The sequence below is a fragment of the Aegilops tauschii genome, chromosome 2 (assembly GCF_002575655.3).
Source record: "Aegilops tauschii subsp. strangulata cultivar AL8/78 chromosome 2, Aet v6.0, whole genome shotgun sequence".
Taxonomy (NCBI): Eukaryota; Viridiplantae; Streptophyta; class Magnoliopsida; order Poales; family Poaceae; genus Aegilops; species Aegilops tauschii.
In genome coordinates this window covers 565,824,051-565,847,963 of record NC_053036.3, presented here as the reverse complement: position 1 = coordinate 565,847,963, position 23,913 = coordinate 565,824,051, and the positions used below count along the sequence as shown (strand labels likewise).

General features: G+C 43.4%; 2 protein-coding genes across 2 annotated transcripts; one reads left to right on the top strand and one right to left on the bottom strand.

The window, feature by feature from the left end:
• Positions 1–3,189: 3,189 nt before the first annotated feature.
• On the bottom strand, positions 3,190–5,881 carry LOC109773574 (protein SET DOMAIN GROUP 40). Its single transcript, XM_020332266.3, has 6 exons — positions 5,687–5,881; positions 5,439–5,592; positions 4,651–4,782; positions 4,417–4,557; positions 3,946–4,215; positions 3,190–3,864 (listed from the first exon to the last, which is right to left on the bottom strand). Exons 1-6 carry the CDS (start codon positions 5,818–5,820, stop codon positions 3,244–3,246), a joined length of 1,452 nt encoding a protein of 483 aa, XP_020187855.1. The 5' UTR covers positions 5,821–5,881; the 3' UTR covers positions 3,190–3,243.
• Positions 5,882–10,191: 4,310 nt separating this feature from the next.
• LOC109773576 (uncharacterized) lies at positions 10,192–14,244 on the top strand. Its single transcript, XM_020332267.4, has 3 exons — positions 10,192–11,793; positions 11,887–12,121; positions 13,631–14,244. Exons 1-3 carry the CDS (start codon positions 10,321–10,323, stop codon positions 13,939–13,941), a joined length of 2,019 nt encoding a protein of 672 aa, XP_020187856.1. The 5' UTR covers positions 10,192–10,320; the 3' UTR covers positions 13,942–14,244.
• Positions 14,245–23,913: the final 9,669 nt, after the last annotated feature.

Sequence of the window (23,913 nt, the reverse complement as noted above, 5' to 3'; positions counted from 1 at the left end):
TTTTTCTTTCTAAAAAATCATGTTCAGGTTCAGCTCAGTTGCAGTATGTACAGTTTTGTGAAGGAAATAAACTTGGAAAAAAAAAAGAGAAAGGAAAAGGAAAGAAAAGAAAAAGAAAAAGAAAAAACGAAAATTGAAAAACGAAAAATAAAACACAATTGAAAGCCAAAAAACCAAAAAGGAAAGAACACAGGAAAAAACCCCGGTTTAGGGAACCTTCTAGAAGGTTCCTAAAACTTGTTGGCCGCACCTGTGTAAATGTCAAAGTGGGCCGGCCCATGTTTATCGCTCGCATCGTTGCCCTGTGCGGTAGCCCGACAGTTTACCGCAGAGAGTGACGAATAGGGATTTCCCTCCTTCCTGTCTGTGGCCGGGCTGTTGAATTCCTAATATCCGAACCGAACTGGCCTGATTCGATACTTCACGTTCCCGACACGAAGTAAAATGAAGAGCAACTAGTTAATGAGCGCTCCTTCGGAAGCCTCGCAACGATCAGCGCCATTTGGCGCGCTCTTAGCCGCCCGCTACGTGTCGCGTTCTGGGCGCTCCCTTCGGATTTTGTTTTTTATTTTTATTCACGCGTTTTCGGCTTTTTAAACAGTTTTTTTGGGGGGTTCGACGTTTCGGTTTTCTACCGGTTCTCCTTAACTTTTGGATCAATTTTCTTTCTTTCGTGAGAGTCACGGTTTTGCTTCCCCGAGAGACATGGTTTTGCTTTCGCGAGACTCACGGCTGTGCCTCTCGGAAACGAAAAAACGCGTTTTTTTCCTTCCGCGAGAGGCACGGTTGTGCTTTCGCGAGAGTTACGGCCATGCCTCTCGGAAACGAAAAAAACGTGTTTTCTGTTTTTTCCCTTCGGCGAGAGGCACGGTTTTGCTTCCGCGAGAGGCACGGTTGTGCTTTCACGAGCGGCACAACCGTACCTCTCGAAAACAAAAAAACATATTTTTTGTTTTTTTCTTTCGCGAGAGGCACGGTTTTTTGCTTCCGCGGGAGGCATGGTTGTGCTTTCGCGAGAGGCACGGCCGTGCCTCATCGAAAACAAAAAAAACGCGTTTTCTCTTCTTCTTTTTTCTTCCGCGAGAGGCACGGTTTTGTTTCCGCGAGAGGCACGGTTGTGATTTCGCGAGTCACGGGCGTGTCTCTTTCGGAAAAGGAAAAAACCCGTGCTCCCGTTCGGTTTTTTCGTATGGTTTTTTCCGTCCTTTTTTTGTGAAAAAAAGTTCGTCAAAACCTGTCAACATGGGACCTAGTTTTGAAGATTTCCTGCGCTGCATGTGCGTCACTTGTCGCAATCTGAGAAGGTAGGAGTGATCTTTGCAAAGAATGCTCCACAAATAGTGATTTGGAGTAAAATGCGTCTACGCTAGTCCAACTTGTGCAAAATCCACCCAAACTGTGAAAATCCGCGAGCGAGATCGAGAAAAGGCGGAAAAACGGCCGAGAGAGGGCGGAAAATGGATTGGAGCCCGCATCCAGCCGCGGTCGATATATATATATATATAAGATGGACTATTTCCACTATCCAAATCGCCAGCGCTGCCTGCGTCCGATCCTCTCGTCGTGATGGATTCCTCCGAGGTCGAGACTGTCGAGAAGCCCTCCGGCACGGCGGAGCATCCCTGCGTGGCGCGGCTCCGTCACCGGCGGCTCCTCGCCTTCCTCCGGGACCAAGGCTTCCACGGCGCCTACGCCGAGTAATCAATCAAACGACCGACCGGCGCTTAATTTCTGATGTCTTTCATCACTTGGTTTGTATGTAAGTTCATCTTATAAATAATTTGATAGATACAGAAAAACGAATTCCTGCATTTGTTAGCTCTTTCACTTATGTAAGATGAATCAAGTTCAGACTCCTCTCTTTCAAATTTACGCAATCCTCTTGCTCCTTCAGCTTTGGTACTTAAAATGGATGTTCATTGTTTCTTTTTTCGGATTTTTCACTGGTAGAGAACTGTACATATGATTGAAGGCATTCTTTTTTACCGTGATAATAGCTAATTCAGTTATCTTACTAGCACTTATTCGATTGAAGCAGGTTCTCACACCAAGAGAAAAGACACGAGCGATGAAGCGACCACGACCGTCGAGGAAGTGAAGCGGCAGCGGACCACAGCGGCATTTGGTGAAGCAAGTCTGGTAAGAAACATACCGGGTTTTTCCTTCCTACCAGTAATATCAGAGTGTTGACCGTTTTGTTTTGCTTCTTTAGTAGTAACAATAATGCAAGTATTTTTCCTAAGCTTAGTAGGGTAAAATCCATGCATCTCGCTACAAGAGGCGCAATGCACCGGATTAAATGGCTTAATTTGTTCTTGTGCTATGATGTTGTATGAATCAATCATCCTGAAGTTGTATACCGGGCATCTCCTCGGAGAGTTAACAGCTGTGAACTTGGTTCGAGTGCAGGTGGTGCCCATGGTTGAAGCTGCGGCGAACGGGATCAAGTCGATCGGTGTCTCTTCTGGGTGAAACACCAAGACAAGTCCGGTCCATAAACTTCCACCGCTGCTGCTGGATCGTTTGGGCCGCTCATCACGTTACCTGCTCGAGGCTTGCAAGTCTTTTAAAACTTCTACAATAATGTTTCGTGATCATGCAACTATATGTGCTACTACCAACTACTACTGCTTGTATTAGGACTACTGTCGATTATGTATGCCAGTGAACTAATCAGATTTGCTGTGACACGTCTTTCGTTATTTTTCATTGAACAATCCGAAGCACCTATGTACTCTCTCCATTTCATAATTCTTGTCGTGGTTTTAGTTCAAATTTGAATTATGGAACTGAGGGAGTAATTGTCTGGGTGGTTTGAATACAGTTCTTCCTACCACACTTTTTTAGATGATGGAAGGATTGCTTTTTTAAAAACTTATCTTGCAGCAGCATTGCAAGATTCACACAGCCAAAAACAACAACTCAAACAACATCGTAGCCAAACGACTTTGAAAAAGAAGAAGAAAAATATGAAGATCAAGGAGTCCTCCTAAAGTACATGTTTCGTCATCTTTGATTTCTTAACATGGAACACTTCGGCAGTACTGCCTGCCCGTGGGAGCAGTTACATCAGCCGAGATGGAAGATTTTGGTTAGACTCCATCTCTTTTTTTTTTCCCCGCAAAAAAAGAAGAGATGGAGTCTAACCAAAATCTTCCCATCACCTCATGCTTTTTGAGAATTCTGCAATTCCAAAGAGCACTCAAGGACTAGTATATTTGAATATTGTAACAATCGCTAATCTTATTGCAAGGAAAGCTCATTAATCAAACGTTTACAATACAAAACACACTTGGTAAGAGCTATCTTGTAGCTGCATCTCCACCGGACAGCCAATTCCCATCTCTCCAGAGATCGCAGGAGTCGAACTGGGAGCTGATCCTGGGTACAATCCACGTCCACACTATGGAACCGGAGAAACAAGGCAAATTCTTGTCCGAAACTTGACTGCTCCACATCTACTCTCCAACTAGTGCTGTTCTGTAGGTTGCGTAAAAAATGGATCAGCCTCCCATCCAACTCAGCAGTCGTAGGCAATTGCTGCAAAGTTTCCACACATTTGCTACCCAACCGTTTCAAAACCTCCAGCTCATTTTCGACAGAAAGCATTGATCCAGAGTAGATCTGGTGACTGAAGGACTTTCGACGATTTGTAGGAGTTGCCCATAGCCTTAATGAACATAATAATGCAAATGAGGGATGCCCATTTGGGTGAATATATAGGGAGTCTTTTGGCCATGTGCCCATAGTACATAACTCCGAATCTAACTGAATGTAAGTTTTCTCATTAGGGTTCTCGTCCAAAAGAAAACCATAGTGTTCAAGAAGTTCCAAGTTTGTGTATGTCCCGTACCCCAGAAGTACCTGCATGTTTGTTGGCCAAGTTTAGGAAAGCAGAGAGCACACAAGATAATCCGTTCGGAAGGCAAGAATATTAGAGCATACCTGCTCCCCTTTCCTATATCTTTTTCGGGCATACAAACAGTATGCCTTAGAATCTTCATATCCCCCATCCGTCAACCTTACTGATGGACTGTCCAACTTTATCTCTTCCAACATAACATTAACATTTCTCTCCTGGCATTTCATGGCTTCTTCCGTATCTTGTTCTTCAGACGAAGTATCATTATCAGGAGCAGCATAATTAAATAAATCACCTATCGGACATAGGCAACCAGCATCATCCCATGCTACATGCAATGTCCGTGAAGATACCTTCAGGTGGACAAATGAAACCTTAGAGATCTCATCAATAAGTAAAATCTCATATCGGAAATAAGGCTAAGGAGCCGACAAAATCTTGAGTCTGCACAGATTCTACACAATAACTTAAAAAAGCTGACAAAGGTAGCGTATAAATAAGAAGAATGCTGACATGAATCGAGCTAAAAGATATATTTCAAAATAATTATATACCGTTGCGAAGGCCCAGAGCCACGTTTTAAACATCAAAAGTTTAGGTTTGAAATCCAATTCTCTCATTAGCGGTGTTGCTTCTTCCCACTCAGATCTGATGGCAGAAACAGCCTTTTGTGCAACCCAAATAGCATCATCAACCTGATAGTCAAAGCAGAAACCATTTAATGTGTTTCTAGCATGGAGCAAACGATAGCCAAAAACAGTTCTGTTGACAAATCTGCCGAGCCATACTTGGAGAGCTTCAATTTCAAAATCGTTGAAGGTAGCCAAGATTGTGTAGTAGGTAGGCAGCTGAGACAAATAGAGGTACCAACCAGAACTCTTCCCCTTTCCCACTTCAGCCAATAAGCATACGATCAGTCTCTGTTGAAGCACAAATAGGAGAGCAGGGAAATCATTTCAAAGAATGTTCAGGTTCAGAAGAAGTGCAATACAAGAAAGAAAAATTATCAAGAATGAGTTTACACTTAGAAGGTGAACACTATGAAACTAGTATCCTAACTCGGTGAAGTTACTTGTGCAATATTTTTGCGGTAAACAGAGAATATATTGATTTTCCCTCCATCAAGCAAACTGCTACATACATATGGATTTTCAATCTCCTGATAACTGTCGGATTCATGTAATCATCTCTGCAAAGTTGAACATATAAATGTGTCCAAACTGTACCAGAAGAAACAAACTGCATGGAAAAACAAACTCCTGAGGTAATCAAGCGTCGAATGATTAATTATCCATATGGATTAGTTTGCCAACAAATCCCTCTTGGTAAAATCTGTTCCACCAGATTGACTCAGAGGGGCAGATGGTTAAATAGATGTTAAATGTGGGCATGGTCCCCCAAAAATCCTATCGAAGCTTTTGCAAATGTTTCAGTGACTCCAGAACCAGTATGACCACCATAAGCATTGTACTCCTAGTCCTCGTTCATCCCAGAAACTTGTAAATTACAGAACAATTTACACATGACATGAGCATGTTTTACTGCATCAAACTGTTGCCTGAACAAACGGCATTACCTGGATGCTAGAGAGGCGCGGGCGATGGGCATCCACGCAGGAAGCGATCCTGGGGTCGTCCGCCATGACGCGGTCGCTGGTGAGCAGGGCAGCGCGGGGCACGCGCAGCACCAGCTCGCCGCGCCGGAGGTCCCGAGCCGCCGCGAAGCCCCTCCTGAGGTGGCAACAAAGAAAATCCGTGAGCTATGAGGAGGACCCGAGAGATCCAAGAATCGCAAGCGGCTGGGGTGGGGTCTTGGGTTTATTACCCGCCGGCGTCAGGGAAATCAGCGACGACGAGGGAGCGGCCGAGGCAGGAGGAGGAGGAGGTTGTAGAGGGGGCGGGCGCGGACGGGGAGTCGGATACGCCCAGCTCAGCCGCCCACCGGAGGAGCGCCTCCATTTTTGCGGCGGCGGAGAGAGCTTGTTCGGTTTGTTTGTTTTTTCTTAGGGGAAGCGTTCGGTTGGTGGGATGGGCTATATGCCTTATTGGGCTGGAGAATGGATGTTCTTTTCCTGGCCATGCTCATGAACTTGTACTACCTGGGCCTAAATAAACGAGTGCTCGGCTCAAGTATTCGCTCGAAAAGTTCTAAAAAAAAGTGTTCCCTCAAAAAAAAAACTCCTATGAGCACCTTCGAGAGCCTGAGCCGGCATAGCATCTTGAGATTTTATGAAGTCACGATAGGCGCCTCGCAGTCAACGGGAACGTCTCCTCCCACTGAACGAACATCGTCGGAAGCATGGAATAAATCCAAAATAATGCGAGCACCAATGTCAAGTCTAGGACTTGAACCTTGGTGAGCTGAAGATATCACTGTCCCCCTAACCATCCAATCACAGGTTGATTCGCAAATTAAATGAAAAGTTAAAAGAACTTTAAGGTAAGCTTCAAGCGTGGAGTGGAGATGAATAGTACGCAAAAGATATTTTTGGGAGCTTATACACATCAGAGGGGTTGGATGACCTTGATTTGTTGCTTCAAGTTCGCATGAAAGTTAATGACATGAATACATGGTAAATGTTGACCTAACAAAGCCTTACGCAGCAGGAGGTAAAAAGTGCTATGTTTCAGATGATTCCATTGAAAAGCTCCGGTCCGGATAGATTTTCGACACATTTTTTCTTTATAAACACTAGGGTCCTTATGGAGAGGAAGACACTCAAGTGGTACTGAGAATATTGAACAAGAAAATGATATGGAGGCCATCAACAAAACATGTATAGTTCTGGCCCCGAAGGTGAATAATCCTACACTATTGTCTCAATTTTGATCAATAACCCTCTGCAATGTGATTTATAAGATAGTGTCAAAGGTTATGGCTAATAGGCTCAAATTAGTGCTCTCGGATATTATTTTGTTGGAACAATATGCTTTCGTTCCTAGTAGACTTATCATCAATAACATAATCTATCTTTTCGAGTGTTTGTGTTTTATGAAGGTAAATAAGGCGAAGAAGAACATGAGTTGTGCTTTGAAGATAGATCAGTGCAATTATTTGCAGGCTATCATGGAAAAGTCGAGTATTAACCCGGTGTGGATTTCGTCGGTGATGAAATGTGTAAGAATTGTATATTCCTCAGTTACATGCAATGGCGACCAACTTTGAGTATTTTAAAGGGAAACACTTTCCATCTGTAGTCTGATAGGAGGCCATCGTCTGACCTGTCCACCGCCGTCGATTCAATTTCAATCTCACGGTCACAGATTTTGCGTCATATGAAAAAATATCCCGTCGGCCAAAGCTAACCACCCGCAATCCCCGCATCTAACCTCTCCCTAATCAGGGCCCCCACCTCGCACACACCACCCCGAGCTAGCCTCGCACGACCTGCCTCCTTCTCTCCTCGTCGTCGAGCAGCACAGCCACCTCGCCGGTCAGTTCCGTTCCCCTGCTCCTCGCCGCTGCATCGTCTCTCCACATGTGCGATCCCCGGTGACATCTCATGTGCGAAATCCCAGCAGTAGGGGTCCAATCCCCAATCCTCATCTGCAGTTCATCCTTTTTTTTTAACCGCTCTGCAGTTCGTCCTTTACCAGGTTATCATCTGCTGAATCGGTGTTGACACTCACTAGATGGTATAAAGTCAACATGATATGTGTTCATGTCTCGTGTTCTTTCACTGAATTTTGTGTGACCATAGTAATCAACTATTAGTGGTTATGTAATTGTTGTTCTGATCACAAAACTGTGCACTCGCACATTGTAAAAAAGCATTGGTAATTTCCAATTTCAGAATTATATGCTTCGCATTTAAAAAACAAAGTGCTTCCACTATGTAAACTTATGCTGAGATGCATATGATGCTTCAACTATCCATGTTGCTTAGCGTTGACGATATTTCAACCATGCTACTATTCTCTATACTCTTGTCTTATGTTGAGATATCATGACACTGATGCTTATAAATAATCATGCTTCGTTAGTAATGTATATGTGTTTCTTTAGCCCAGATTTCTTGCGGCAACAGTCCACAAAGAGCTTGCAAAATTGGTTTCTTTTCCTGGAAATAGTTCACTTCTATTCATGTTTCTTGTTATATTCACATCAGCTATGTTCATGTTAGGTTACTGATTTATATTCTTATTTTATTAGCGGAGCACAACTTTATTAATCCAACCATGCTACCAGTTAAAATTTATAAAAGGAAGCAATTGCTTCCTATCAGTCATGCTTCATACTTTTATTTTGACTTATGTTTCTATGTTCATGAATTTTTGCTTCAACCATTGTAAGTGTGTGCTTCTTTTATTGTACACTCGTTTCCACCATTAGCAACACTAGTGTATGATTCAACCACCGTAACTGTGTGCTTCAACCACTTGCTAGTGTTGCTTCCGTTAGTAAATTTTATTGTACAAACATTTTGCTTTTCTTACTAAATATTAGTATCAACCAATATCAGTTTGTGCTTCGTTCTTTCTCACTAAATGCTTCTATTGTACAGACAGTTTGCTTCAACCGTTTCCAGCTGTGCTTCGTTGCATGATGGCTATGACGATGAGTGTTGCATGAGCTACTCTAAGTTGTCGACTATACCACGCATGACAGAGAACTCATGGCGCACGCTGATAGTGTCCATGACCAGCTTGTTAAGAAGCTGCTGCTATGACGACTATGCAAAAGTGAAAATAGTATGGTTGCAATATGATTGAACTTTTGATTAAAAAAAGAGTACAATTTTTCGTTATACTGGATTAGTTTGTTTGACTACTTGATCATTCTTACTATGCTTCCACATATTTCTTTGCCAAGCAAATATTCCCGTTATAGAAAAAGATTGCTTCCTTTGCAACAAAATTTCCTTTCCAAACTCTTAACATAGGCTACATGAAATGCTTGTGTTGAACGGTATATTTTACCATGCCTTGTTTGTATGTAGAATAAACATTTGCCCAGTGTGTATCTTGTTTTGCTTATGGTAAATGTTACCATCAAACGCGGATATTGTTTATGCTACACTGAAATCATCGAAATGCTACCATACCATCGAAATAATGCTTCCGTCAATACAAAAATACTTCTATTATATGATCAAAAATATGTTTCGGTAACACCTTAAAAGCATGCTGCTAACGATAAAGAATAATGCTTCCATGCCCTAAACGTGTTGGGCTGCACAAAAATGCATCTCTAATAAGTAATAATTAGTTTCTTATATTGTTAATTGGAAGCAAATTACAACTTACCAAAAAAATGATAATAAAGGATATTTAGCGTGATTTATGGGGAGCAATTTTCAACTAGCCGAAGTCCGATGCACTTGTTACAGGGAGCAGTCAATTAGTAGGCTGATTTATGGGAAGCAGTCAATTACTAAGAGGAAGCAAAGGAAGGAGCTGGCCGAAGGTAGCGGGCGTGTTTAGCGGAAGCAGTTACAGGAAGCAATCACTTTATATGCGGGCCATACTAGAAGATCGGACGGTTACTGTGCTTCTATCCTACGGTCTTGGACTAGTCTGATAAGAGCAAGGGATCAGTAGTCTGGTCCCTAGCGCTGCCCTATTTTAAACCGACTCGAGAAATCCTACAGAGATCCCAACTCGCCCTATCTATCTTTATTAATGGCGGAAGGACTATCATCTCTATTGAAGAGTAGAAGTGGTAACTCTAGCAGTATTGGACTGAAAGTGTCTCCTACTATGCTAGAGTGAGTCATTTATTGTTTGTAGATGTTTTTTTTTCATGAAGGCATGCAGTGAACGGGTGCAAGAAATGATTGAGGTGCATTTCTTAAAATGTGTAAAATAGTTTTTTTATGAAATGTACGCATACTTTTATAAAACCACGAGAACAAATTGTTAATACTTCATGAGAGGAACATTTTTCAAAAATTAAACAAATTAAAAAATCTCATACGTATATATTGTGCATTTTCGGAATATAAATATAATAACTAAGAAAAAGGAAAAGAAAAGAAAAACAGAAGCCATTAGAAGTTTTCCGCTAGTGGCATTTTTGAGCATGTGTCTAACAGATTGATGATATTTTTGAGCAGTTAAACTTGCTAATGACAAAATTGAGCAGTGGGATACAACTAGTGACATAAATGATAAAAAGTCTTCTAATTATTGCGCATTTAAGTGACTCAATCAGACATAAAAAATACCGACATGAATCTTCATATAAAGTATAAAGTTAATGACATATGACTTACATTTTTTTGAGCGACTGACATATAACTTAGATGTGCACTACTTAGGGCACATATAGCAAAATCGAAAAAGGGAAAAATAACTAAAAGTACCTACTGGGCCGGGCCACTACAGGGTGCCTTGAAGCGAGCGAACACTCCGTATCACACAGCGACCCGCCTGCTATGGCGGTTGTCTCAAAAAAAAAGGGCCTGCTATGGCGGAGGTATGGGAGCTCGGAAGAGCGAATAGATTCTAGGGTTCCAGATGCGTCCCCCAAATCAACCGCCGGCGGCGGCGGCGATCGAGCGCATCTATAAGCCGACAAGCTGCGAACCGCGGCTCGAGGATCAACGCCGGGAGAGATCGGAGCTTCTCAAGAAGATCGCCGACTCGTATGATCATGTCCGCAATCGGCTCGCCATGGCTACGGCATTCAAGGAGGAGACCTTCGTCGGCGCCGGCCTCTCCGTCGGCCTTCTCGACCCAGCCACGAACATCATCTACAACACCCTCACCGCCTCCGACCTCTGCGCCGACGAGACCCGGGGTGTTCCTCAGCACCGGGACATGGCCGAGCGCTCCCTGGCCGGCCTCGTCGCCTTCCTCACCTCCTTCTTCCGCTACCTCGCGGACTGGGAGGCCGTGCGCTACCTGCTCCGCGCCGACGCCGACCTCGTCTACGCGATGCGCCTCGTCGCGCACGACCGCTGTCTCTCCTCCTTCCAAATCAACTCTGACACCGGCAGGTCCGTCGTCCGCACCGCCCTCACCTGCGCGGCGCTGGCCTCGAAGCACATGGATCCCCACCACCTCGTCCGCGCCTGGCTGTCGCCGGTTCGCCCTCTGGAAGAAGCCGTCCACGCGATCCAGAATGAGATGAATAATTTCACCTGTGTATTCAACCCACTGCATCATGCTCGCAAGCGTCCTCGTATGCAAATGCAGCCCCTTGATTTCGCTTGGAAGCGCGCATTGGAGCTCCCTGAGTTACCACCCACCGTCGTGCCGTATCGACCTTACAATTCCATGAAGTTTGTGCTCCTCCAGCGCATCCACGCCTTCTACCTGAAGGCACTTGCTCTGCTTCCGACGAGTGAGCTCCGGTCTTCCTACCACCACAGCATGCTCGAGGCTGGCCACTGCTATGGCCCATTCAATCCCGTCGCCAACATCATCATCAACACAATCTGGTATAACACCGTCTCCCCACCGACCAAAAAGATTGAGCTTGACATGATCAGTACCAATAGCCTGTTACGCATCGAGGCTCGCTCCTTCTATGGCTTTGTTTCTTTCCTCTGCACTTCAGGCAAGAAACTCTATGAAGCTATGCGCTTCTTGCTCATTTCTGATTGCGCTCTGGGGGATATGAACTTTTCGAACCCTTTGGCTGGCTTTGGGGATCGAAACAAAATTTGTAATGCCTTCAGGGCTGCCGGTGTGGCTGCTTGGCACCCTGACCCTGTCGCGCAAGCAGAGTTTATTTCCTCATGCAGTTATCCATTCTCAAGTCCGACGATTAATGCTCCACTCGACTCTGCTGATGTTGAACGCATTACCAGAAAGATGTTTCAAGGACTCCCTACCCCTGGCAATTCGCTGCGGCATCAATCTGTTCCCATGCCCAAGATCTGCCGTCGTGTTCAATGTAAAATTGACCAATGGATGCACGAGTATACAACAGTATCTAAGAAAGTCAAAGCAGTGCTGGCCTCATATGCACTCGCCTCATACAGAGTTAGTTCATCTTGAGATTTGTGTCTTTACTTCTAATTATCATCCTGGCATGTGATAGTCGCTGATTTGCTCCTTGCCTCTGCCCACTTGCAGGAACCCATGTATCTTCATGTTATTTGTGGCGTCAACCATAATGTGTCTGGCCCCGAGTACTGTTATGATACTGGCACACCCGTTTCGATATACCAACACACTCATGTTAATTTTCTGGCAAGTCGAAGAGATGGAAACCCAGAACTCTTCTTTGCTGAACTTAGCAATGACGAGGCAGAGGATGGAGGTGGGAAGGTCTTGTGTTGTCCTGTGAATTTTCCACAACCACGACAAGGTATCTTTTTAAAACCACCTCTAAGGGTCTCTTTTCAAGTCCTAATGCTTTACTGCTAGTGACAAGATATAAATATTTTTAAATAAAATTGGAACCTATCTCGGCCTGCAGTTTGGTAAAGTTTGAACATTCAAATTTACCCACACAACTCCCTGGTATTGTGGTCATATCTTTACCTACTCCCGCCGATCCAAAATAAGTGTCGCAGTTTTGAACTGGGCTTTAGTTCAAAACTATGACTTATTATGGATTGGAGGTAGTACTATTTAGTGTAAATGCATTCCAAATTTGAAATCAATACATCAATAGTGTTCACTCCCAAGCTACCACTGGCAGTGTAAGTATAGGCCCTGGTTACCCACATCTGATCTACATTCTTAAGCCCAGATGTTTAACAAGCTGATGATTTACTTCTCTTGCTCGAAGTTGCTATCCAGCAGACTTCTAAGACATAGGGAAAAAAGGTGTAGTAGGTCCCCTCCCTATAAGAATTAACTATAGAATCTGAAGAAGTCGTCTAATAGCTCAATAAGTTGGCTGAACCAAGTTTAACTTTTGCTTACATGCATATCCTGATATGAATTAGATTTATCTGGTAGATAACCATAATAGATCATACCAATTTTTGTAAACACACATTCTGGTCCAAATTTTGGTACACACTGTCAGTGAGCATCAAAACTTGTGAGTAGTACTTGCCCAACACTGCTGATATAAACTCAAGTAATAGACTAAATCCATTATTACGTCTCAACCAACCTGATGATCCAACAAATGTTGCACACCAGTATTTAAGTTCTCAAGCGTACGAACATCAATGGTTATCAATGATTCCATGGATAACTGGAATGTTTCTTTGTGTTGCTTATCAGTTCAGGCTTTGAGTTGCATACTTCATTTGAAGTAGATTCAATTGCAATAAATTGCTGTGTTAATCCTTTTTAGTAAAAAATGCATGATGGTTCCCTGTTCTTAGGAAATTGCACACATTTAGGTTCTTAAATTTCATGGGTTATCAGCCATTTTAACTAGTCCAGGACAGCAATTTATGATGTGGCATGCTACTCCTTTTGATCCCTTGCCTTCTGTTGGAGTGGTAAGATAGTTTGCTGAAAACCCCATCTTTGAACCTCATATAGTAGGGAGCCCTATGTCGGCTACCGCACTTCTATGCATTGCAGTCTTGTTTTTAGGCAGATATCAGCAGGGGTAATCCCACCTTGATGTTTGCATGATCAGCCAATTTCTCGCAGTTATAAAGCATAATAAGAGCTGGTTAGGGTATAAAGCATTCCCTTGTAAACTTTTACAGCTGTTAGCAGAAGTGTCTGAGTTGCTTGCCCAGTTCCCACAAAAATAAACACTATCTATGCATGCATAGATAGTTGTTGGGAAAACTGAGTCTCTCCTCTGAAATTTCATTTTTGCAATAACTCCTTTTTATTGCCGATAGCTTATGCTAAAGTGTTTGATGGGTGCTAATCTTGCCATCTTGTTTGTGTGCTTCAGAAGAGATCCGCTGTCTGTACTGCGATTACGAAGGCACCAAAATCGTGCACCCGGCAACGGAGGAATTCCCATTCAAAGGGCGTGACGTGGAGTTTCAGAAGATGGTGTGTGGAATAGATCCCTACCAAGATGAAGCATCTCCATACGAGCGGCAGCGCTACACCAACTGCACTATCATCAGGAGCTCGTCCAAGGCATTAGATTGGTTGGGATATGTGGTAGATGACTGGATCTATACCGACTTTGACGAGGAAGATGACAGTGATGATGATTGTAGTACTGACGAATCTGAGCGAGGTGGGTTTGGCTAGCGTTACTCGCAAGCAGTTACGGAGTAGTTTCCTACTTTGTTGTACCCCGAATCAGGACAGGAGGCCTGAACGTACCCTCCCTTGCGGCCTTGGCACGAACGGCCGTACCCGGGAGTAGCTCCGCGCGACAACGAGCGTGTGAGCGCGAGCCGTGGGGTTTTCGCACCAGCTCATACACTTCGTGCTTTGTTAAACCCCTCTTCACCGAGTGTGGCGTTGCAAAGGACGAGCTCCATGGAGCTCGTTTTGCAAAATATATATATGCCAATTTTTTTTCTACAAATGCATATGCATATTCTTCAAGTATGTATAATTTTCATCAACTAATTTGATTATTTGCATGCTACGCAAAAAAGACAAATATCTGACACAAATACAACAAAGAAAAAGCCTATTTCAATCTGTGTATTTGTCTTTTTTGTATGCATCACATATGAATATATATATATATGTTTATGAAAATGTACACGTGTATACTACAAGTATATGTCTACATGAAAATATATTTTTCTGATTTTTTTGAGATATGGAAAATGTATTTTGGCTGAAAAAATATATAGAGCTCAATGAAGCTCGGCCTCTGCAGCCACTTTTCGCCTCTTCACCTTCTTTCTTGGCAAAAATTAAAGTGCTCCTTCTTTCTTCATGCAGGATGCAGCCAGCTCCTCCTTCGCCCTTATTCTCCACCATGGCCTTATCTTGAGAATGAAATTGGTCCAATTCCACACACCCCTATCCAGGGGCGGGCCCAGTTCAATTCATGGGTATTCAGTTGAATACCCACAATTTTTGCCAAAGAAATTTGCATATATAAAATGTGTACCATGTTTTATATCAAAAGGACAATATTTACGCAGAATAACAGGCTGCGTATGCTTTCAGCCCAAGGGAATAGCGAGCCCCCTTCCCGTTTCTCTCTGCTCCTGCTCAACATGGAGTCGGCCAGTCCCAGCCCAAGTGAAAACTCGGTAGTGGATGTGGGGCCAATGGCAAATCCTAAACGGCGCCTTATGCACCCGTCCTTCCTTTCTCCCAAACGGGCGCACACCTTATCGTCAGCGCTGGGCCGGCCCATCTTTCCCTTTTTTTTCTGTTTTAACGCCTATCGTCAGCGTTGGGCCAGCCCATCTTTCCCTCTTTTTTCTGTTTTAACACCTATCGTCAGCGCTGGGCCGGCCCATCTTTCCCTCTTTTTTTTTTTCTGTTTTAACGCCAAAATAACTATGCTACGAGCAAGTTTCGAACCGGCGACCTCTTGCTCTTACTTAAGCTGCGCTAACCACCCACCACCAATGCCCGTGGTGGCCTCACGGATGATCTTCATGCTTGCGTGCGTTACAGTGTTTGATGGCCAAGGGAACTATTTGGGTGCTTCTGTTACAGTGTTTGATGGCATCACGGATACAAAAGTTTTAGAAGATCATGCTTGCTGTGAAGCATTCTCTTTAGCTGCTGATCTTCACATCCAGAGGATTAAAGTAGCAACGGACCGTGCAGCCACCGTGAATCATTTACAGGGAGAGTTTATGGGTACTTCTGCCACTATTATCAGGGATATCTTGAATAGGATGTTGATGTTTGACAAACCTGAAGTAGTGCTTGAAGGAAGGGAATCGAATTTCGAAGCCCATGATCTGGCTAAAGCATCGGCCTCTCTTGCCGCTGGACAGCATATTTGGTTATCTACCACTCCTAATGTTTTATTTGTACCAAACATTATTGAGAGTTAAAATAAAGTGTGGTTGTGACCCCTCAAAAAACAATGCCCGTGGTGTTCCGTTTCTTCTTTTTCTCCTTTTTTTCTTTTTTCCTTTTCCTTGTTCTGTTTTTATTGGAACGGTTTTCTTGGTTTTTTATCTATCTTTTTTATTTTTATTAATTGAATGAATTTTTTTAAAATCGACGAACTTTTTTGTGAAAGTCGGTGAACTTTTTTCAAAATCGAACGAACTTTTTTCAGATCAATGATCTTTTTTCAAAATCAATGAACTTTTTAAAAACAATTGATGAACATTTTTCAAATGAAAAAACTTTTTGTCAAAATCAATGAACTTTTTTTTAAATCGATGAACTTTTTTAAAAACGATGAAATTTTCTAGAAATCAATGAACTTTTTTCAAATCGATGAACTTTTTTGAAAGTCGGTGAACTTTTTTCAATCTTTTTGTGAACTCTTTTTGAAAATCGATGAGCTTTTTCTGCAAAATGATGAACCTTTTTCCAACTCGATGAACTTTTAAAATTCATGTTTTTTCTAATAATTCAAAAATCTAAGCGATACAATATAAGTAGCACGACCAGACAAGTTCTTATACTATTAATGTTGGTTTCAGTCACTTCGATTTAGTTGCTCCAGTGGTATGCACATTTTTTTTCAAGAATCCAACGATGCGAGTTCCAATCCTGGACTTAGCTAATTTTTTTGCGTTTTTCCCGTGCTATAAGTTCGGTACGCTCGCTTTCCGTGGGCTGGCCCAACTGAGCGCTACAGTGAGCGCCAGTTGGTTTTCACGGCGCAGAAGGCGCCATATAGGAGCTCCCGGGGTTAATTGCACGATTGATCACACGTCCCGACTCCCAGTTCTCATCGCTGGCACGCCACACACCGCATCTGGCGCAGTGGCGGACCGGCACACGATGGTGCTGCACATACATCCGGCGTGGAGATTGAGTCGAGGCGTCGATCTTGTTCGTCAGTCAACACATCAATCTTTTCAGATACGTTTTATAAATTTTCTCCATCTATTAGGGCCTTTTGGGTTAATTCTTGATTGTTGTCTCCGATTCAATCTGTGGAGGTGCTTCATAGTTGTTTGTTGGTCAAATGTTCTTTTTTATTTTGGAGAGATGGGCATTAGTAGTACCGGATGTGAATTTGTTTTGGATGAATTGGCATTAGTACTATCGATATCGATTGTACCCACCATTTGTATCAGATGTCGCCACTTTGATATGTTATAAATAATTTGTCCTTCCATATGTTGAGCAATTCCAAGTTATGGTCCCAAGTAAAAAAAAAAAATCAAGTTATGGCCAATTATATGAATCTAAGATATTATTCCCAATTCTATGTTTATATTATACAATTTGTATAACATGGTGCTATAATCATTTATACTTGCCGAAAACAAGAGGGGCTGCAAAAAATTGTATACCTTCAAAAAATTTAAATACACACTCTAAGAATCCTGGGCCCGCCCCTGCCCCTCTCCCTTTATGATCTACTCCCTCCCGTCCTACAAGAGCATCTCTAACAACAGCCCCATGATAAAGCACGGACGGCTTTAACAGCTGCCCAATAGCAAAAAATTGCAAAATAAAAGAAAAAATTGGACAGCCCCCAAAACGGGCCCAACGTGCAGCAAATATGCGGTAGTCGGGCGGCTACCACAAAAGCACTAATGTCTACTACACAACCTTCTTCTTGTAGACTCGTGTTAGGCCTCCAAGCGCAGAGTTTTGTAGGACAGTAGCAAATTTCTCTCAAGTGGATGACTTAAGGTTTATCAATCCGTGGGAGGCATAGGATGAAGATGGTCTCTCTCAAACAACCCTGCAACCAAATAACAAAGATTCTTTTGCGTCCCCAACACACCCAATACAAATGGTAAATTGTATAGGTGCGCTAGTTCGGCGAAGAGATGGTGATACAAGTGTAATATGGATGGTAGATATAGGTTTTTGTAATCTGAAAATATAAAAACAGCAAGGTAACTAGTAACAAAAGTGAGCGAAAACGGTATTGCAATGCTTGAAAACAAGGCCTAGGGTTCATACTTTCACTAGTGCAAGTTCTCTCAACAATGATAACACAATTAGATCATATGGCAATTCCTCAATGTGCGACAAAAGTCACTCCAAAGTTCCTATCACGGAGAATATAAGATGGAATTGCTTGTAGGGTACGAAACCACCTCAAAGTTATTCTTTCCGATCAATCCGTTGGGCTATTCCTATAAGTGTCACAAACAGTCCTAGAGTTCGTAGTAAAATAACACCATATGACACACATCAATCAACCCTAATGTCACCTAGATACTCCAATGTCACCACAAGTATCCGTGGGTCAATTATCCGATATGCATCAAACAACTTCAGATTCTTAATATTCAATCCAACATAAAGAACCTCAAAGAGTGCCCCAAGATTTCTACCGGAGAAACAAGGACAAAAATGTGCATCAACCCTTATGCATAGATTAACCCAATGTCACCTCAGGAATCCGTGAGTTAAGTACCAAAACATACATCAAGTAAATCAATAGAATATCCCATTGTCACCACGGGTATTCCACGCAAGACATACATCAAGTGTGCTCAAATCCATAATAGTATTCAATTGGATAATAGTGAAAGCTCAAAGGTAAAACTCAATTCATCACAAGAAGGTAGAGGGGGAGAAACACCATATGATTCAACTATAGTAGCAAAGCTCGCAGTACATCAAGACCGTGTCAAATCAAGAACACGAGAGAGAGAGAGAGAGAGAGAGAGAGAGAGAGAGAGAGAGATCAAACACATAGCTACTGGTACATGCCCTCAGCCCCGAGGGAGAACTACTCCCTCCTCGTCATGGAGACCGCCGGGATGATGAAGATGGCCACCGGTGATGGTTTCCCCCTCCGGCAGGGTGCCGGAATGGGCTCCCGATTGGTTTTTCATGGCTACTACGGCTTGCGGCGGCGGAACTCCCGATCTAGGTTTACTTCTGGGGGTTTCTACATTTATAGAAATTTTTGGCATCAGGAACAAGTCAGGGGGGGTCCACGAGGCTACAACAAGGCAGGGGGCGCCCTCCACCCTTGTGGATGCCTCGTGGCTCTTCTGGCCCAACTCTTTTGCTTCGGGGGCTTCTTCTGGTCCATAAAAAATCACCGTAAATTTTCAGCTCATTTGGACTCCGTTTGATATTCCTTTTTCGCGAAACTCAAAAACAAGGAAAAAACAGAAACTGGCACTGGGCTCTAGGTTAATAAGTTAGTCCCAAAAATCATATAAAATAGCGGTAAAACATCTAAGATAGATAATATAATAGCATGTAACAATCAAAAATTACAGATACGTTGGAGACATATCAGACCCCCGTTTCACTCCCGCGCCCAGGCAAAAAATCACTGGATCCGCGCGCCTGCTGCCATCGCCACTGCAGACCCACCACCATAGACCAACATCGTTGCCGCTCTGCCACTACTTCTCTACCCCGTCGCCCCTCCTCTGTTCGCCCCCGGGTTGTCGCCGCTCTGTCGTTCGCCCCGATTTGTTCTCTGCCCGTGTCGTGCCCGCCGCATCAATTGGTCGTCTATTCGCTGTTGATTGGCGCCGTTGTGTCCATGGTTGTTCTGTCATGTCCCCACTCGGTGTTCTAGTGGCCGTCGGAGCTGCACAACTGGGTGCTGTTGGGGAACGTAGTAATTTCAAAAAATTTCCTACGCACACGCAAGATCATGGTGATGCATAGCAACGAGAGGGGAGAGTGTTGTCCACGTACCCTCGTAGACCGACAGCGGAAGCGTTATCACAACGCGGTTGATGTAGTCGTACGTCTTCACGATCCGACCGATCAAGTACCGAACGTACGGCACCTCCGAGTTCTACACACGTTCAGCTCGATGACGTCCCTCGAACTCCGATCCAGCCGAGTGTTGAGGGAGAGTTTCGTCAGCACGACGGCGTGGTGACGATGATGATGTTCTACCGACGCAGGGCTTCGCCTAAGCTCCGCAATGATATTATCGAGGTGTAATTTGGTGGAGGGGGGCACCGCACACGGCTAAAAGATCTCAAGGATCAATTGTTGTGTCTCTGGGGTGCCCCCCTGCCCCCGTATATAAAGGAGCAAGGGAGGAGGAGGCCGGCCCTAGGAGGGGGCGCACCAAGTGTGGAGTCCTACTAGGACTCCCTAGTCCTAGTAGGATTCCACCTCCCATATGGAATAGGAAAAGAGGAAGGGAAAAAGAGAAGGAAGGAAGGGGGCGCCCCCCTTCCCTAGTCCAATTCGGACCAGACCAAGGGGAGGGGTGCGGCCACCCTTGAGGCCCTTTTTCTTCTTTCCCGTATGGCCCAATAAGGCCCAATACGTATTCCCGTAACTCTCCGGTACTCCGAAAAATACCCGAATCACTCGGAACCTTTCCGAAGTCCGAATATAGTCGTCCAATATATCGATCTTTACGTCTCGACCATTTCGAGACTCCTCGTCATGTCCCCGATCTCATCCGGGGCTCCGAACTCCTTCGGTACATCAAAACTCAATAAAACTGTCATCGTAACGTTAAGCGTGCGGACCCTACGGGTTCGAGAACTATGTAGACATGACCGAGACACGTCTCCGGTCAATAACCAATAGCGGGACCTGGATGCCCATATTGGCTCCCACATATTCTACGAAGATCTTTATCGGTCAGACCGCATAACAACATACGTTGTTCCCTTTGTCACCGGTATGTTACTTGCCCGAGATTTGATCGTCGGTATCTCGATACCTAGTTCAATCTCGTTACCGGCAAGTCTCTTTACTCGTTCCGTGACACATCATCCCGCAACTAACTCATTAGTCACAATGCTTGCAAGGCTTATAGTGATGTGCATTACCGAGTGGGCCCAGAGATACCTCTCCGACAATTGGAGTGACAAATCCTAATCTCGAAATACGCCAACCCAACAAGTACCTTTGGAGACACCTGTAGAGCACCTTTATAATCACCCATTTACGTTGTGACGTTTGGTAGCACACAAAGTGTTCCTCCGGTAAACGGGAGTTGCATAATCTCATAGTCATAGGAACATGTATAAGTCATGAAGAAAGCAATAGCAACATACTAAACGATCGAGTGCTAAGCTAACGGAATGGGTCAAGTCAATCACGTCATTCTCCTAATGAGGTGATCTCGTTAATCAAATGACAACTTATGTCTATGGCTAGGAAACATAACCATCTTTGATTAACGAGCTAGTCAAGTAGAGGCATACTAGTGACACTCTGTTTGTCTATGTATTCACACATGTATTATGTTTCCGGTTAATACAATTCTAGCATGAATAATAAACATTTATCATGATATAAGGAAATAAATAATAACTTTATTATTTCCTCTAGGGTATATTTCCTTCAGGTGCACCACCGTCGTGGCCGAGCGGAGGTCGGCGACATTTGGCCGACCACGACACGGCGTCTCGGAGCTCTTGGACGGATAGCCGGCTTCCCCATGTTGAGGAGCACTTCCGGTGGCCGTTGCCCACCCCCTCCCGACAGTCGCAAGCCACTGACGACTCTCCGGTCGGATATCCCCTCCTTGCACACAAGGTGTTCGACGAAATAACTACCAAGGGAAGAAAAATCATTTTCGGGTTTTATGCATTTGTAGAACTAAAGCTTGGTGGGTAGTTTCGTATTGTAGATGAGTTCGTGCGACTCCAACTATTATGATGATTCCTCGTTGGGTGAGGAATTTGTTTTGACCGAGGAGGAAGATATTGCTATGATTGTGATCATGCACAAGAACAAGAAACCGAAGCACGGAGGTTAGATTTTTGGCCGTGAGTTTCTATGGAAAGAAAGGAAAGAGGCGGGCGACCGATTGTGGGGCGACTACTTTGCCTCAAGACCTCACTATCCAGAAAGGTATTTTCGACACCGGTTTAGGACGTCCATGGGCTTGTTTCTTCACGCACGCAATGATGTGAAGGAACATGACCATTCCTTCATTCAAAGGAGGAACTGTGCCGGAGCTCTTGGACATAGCATTGAGGAGGTCACTGCTGCATTGTGCATGATGGCTTATGGTATTCCGGTAGATTCCATTGATGACAACTTGGCAATGGGAGAGAGCACTTCAATTTTCTTCGTCAAACAATTTGTGAAGGTGGTTGTGAAGTGTTTGGTCCTGAGTATTTGAGAGCACCCAATGCTCAAGACACAACAAGACTTTTGGAGATGAACAAGGCCCGTGGGTTTCCAGGCATGCTTGGCTCCATTGGCTGCATGCACTGGAAGTGGAAGAATTGCCCCGGAGCATGACATGGACAGTACAAAGGACGCAACCATCATTCTTGAGGCAGTGGTGGATCAGGAGACATGGATCTGGCAATGCCTACTTTGGGATGTCTGGATCTTGCAATGATATCAATGTGTTGCATCGATCTCCTCTCTTCACCAAGTTAGCTAACGCGGAACACACATGGGCGACTTTTCAAGCAAATTGGTGCATGTACAACTTTGGGTATTATCTTGCGGATGAGATTTATCCAAAGTGGGGTACTTTCGTCAAGCCAGTTCCAAAACTCCAAGGTAAGAAAGAACTTTACTTTCACAATGCTCAAACATTTGCTAGAAAAGATGTGGAGAGGTATTTTGAGATTTTGCATGCCCAATATGCTATTGTGCGAGGACCGACTAGGTTTTGGGATAAAGATATCTTATGGTACATCTTGACAGCCTGCGTGGTCTTACACAATATGATCCTAGAAAATGAGCATGGTCAAGATTTAGACTATAACACCTATGACCTCATGGGGATTCCGGTTCGGTCATGTCGGGTGCAAGACCGTTTTCATTGCCTTCTTGAGGTCTATGATAAGATTCTAGATTCCGATACACACGAAGAACTCCAAAAGGATGTGACAGAGGAGTGGTGGGCATGGCATGGGAAACAACGGGCATAGTTTGCATCTCTATGTTTGTTTCATTTATGTGCTAAACTTTGTCCTTGAGCTTCATGAACAATTTATGTTGTGGATTTGATGAACTATGAAATAATTTGCTAAACTATGCAACAATTTGTAGTTTGTTTGAAATTCACTTGAGATGCATTTGAACTTCATGGGCGTGTCATGGACTGTTTCTCAGATCTTCTTATGTCTAACGAGTATATGCGGCAGAAGAATGGTGAGAAGGCTTACCAAATGAAGTTTTGACGCATGTTCTATATTCAGACATTATTGCAAGTTTACCTCCCGAACTTGAGTTTCTTCTCCACTTAGTTGTATTGATTGGTAGTCAACTAAATTAGTATTTGTGATCATTTTTTTAACATGTCCAGATCCTTCTGATGAAACCAAATTTGGATCATTCCCAATATAAACAATTTTCTCAGAGCTCAGTATTGGATATAGGCTAGAGAGAGTTGGATTGATAAGGTTTCTTTCCCAAAAGAAATTAAAAGAAGTTCTCCAGAACTTATTTTTTACTTCAATCACACATTATCTTATCAACTCCCCAAAATAGTTCCACATCCCTTGCCCAGTGCAGAGAAAACCAAGAGGACCAACCAATTGGTTCCTTGTTGTTGCAAATTTCATCGATATGAGCTTCGACATTCTCAATCCTGACATTGATTCACACAAAATTCTGACGCCAATTTCAACTGTAGTATACAATTTCAAAATGCTTTTCATAGCAAGCTATCCTCATTGCCCTTTCTTCAATATCCAGACTTTTGGAATAAGGCACATGAAAGTGCCAAAGTTGGAAACAAGGTTTATTATCCCCTTTGGATGTATAGAGCTCCTTGGTTACACACAATCCTCTCTTTCATTTTTTTTTTGTTTTAGCGCAGACTATGCTGCATGCACCAACTTTTGTGTCATTGTAATACAGGGAATCTGTTGATACATGCATCTATGTGTGGAAGTACTTGACAAGTTACAACGACATTGCAGCTAATATATTATCAAAATTTCGTGCCATTCTTTTATTTTCCAATAGTCTTCCAACTTTTTCCTTTTTGCTAGATTTGCAAGCTTCATATCTTGTTTGAATCTCATTTTTACTACAACGAGATGCAGTCTTCATTTCTTCCTTTGTTTACCCAAGTTAATCTTCAGCTGAATGTGCAAGCTTTTCGAGAGAAATTTGTGTTCCAACTGCCGACAAACAAGTACAATAGAATAAAACTACCATTTGTCAAAGATTTCATAGAAAAACACGTAAGTGTGTTATTCATTCAGTCTTCTTACTAATGTTTGACACTTATGC

Coding starts and splice junctions, on each gene's coding strand:
- LOC109773574 (XM_020332266.3), bottom strand. CDS start 5,820: ATGGAGGCGCTCCTCCGGTGGGCGGCTGAGCTGGGCGTATCCGACTCC. Junction 4,783..5,438: donor CGCGCCTCTCTAGCATCCAG/GTAATGCCGTTT, acceptor GTGCTTCAACAG/AGACTGATCGTATGCTTATT. Junction 4,216..4,416: donor GGCTCTGGGCCTTCGCAACG/GTATATAATTAT, acceptor GTCCACCTGAAG/GTATCTTCACGGACATTGCA.
- LOC109773576 (XM_020332267.4), top strand. CDS start 10,321: ATGCGTCCCCCAAATCAACCGCCGGCGGCGGCGGCGATCGAGCGCATC. Junction 11,794..11,886: donor ATGCACTCGCCTCATACAGA/GTTAGTTCATCT, acceptor GCCCACTTGCAG/GAACCCATGTATCTTCATGT. Junction 12,122..13,630: donor TTTTCCACAACCACGACAAG/GTATCTTTTTAA, acceptor TGTGTGCTTCAG/AAGAGATCCGCTGTCTGTAC.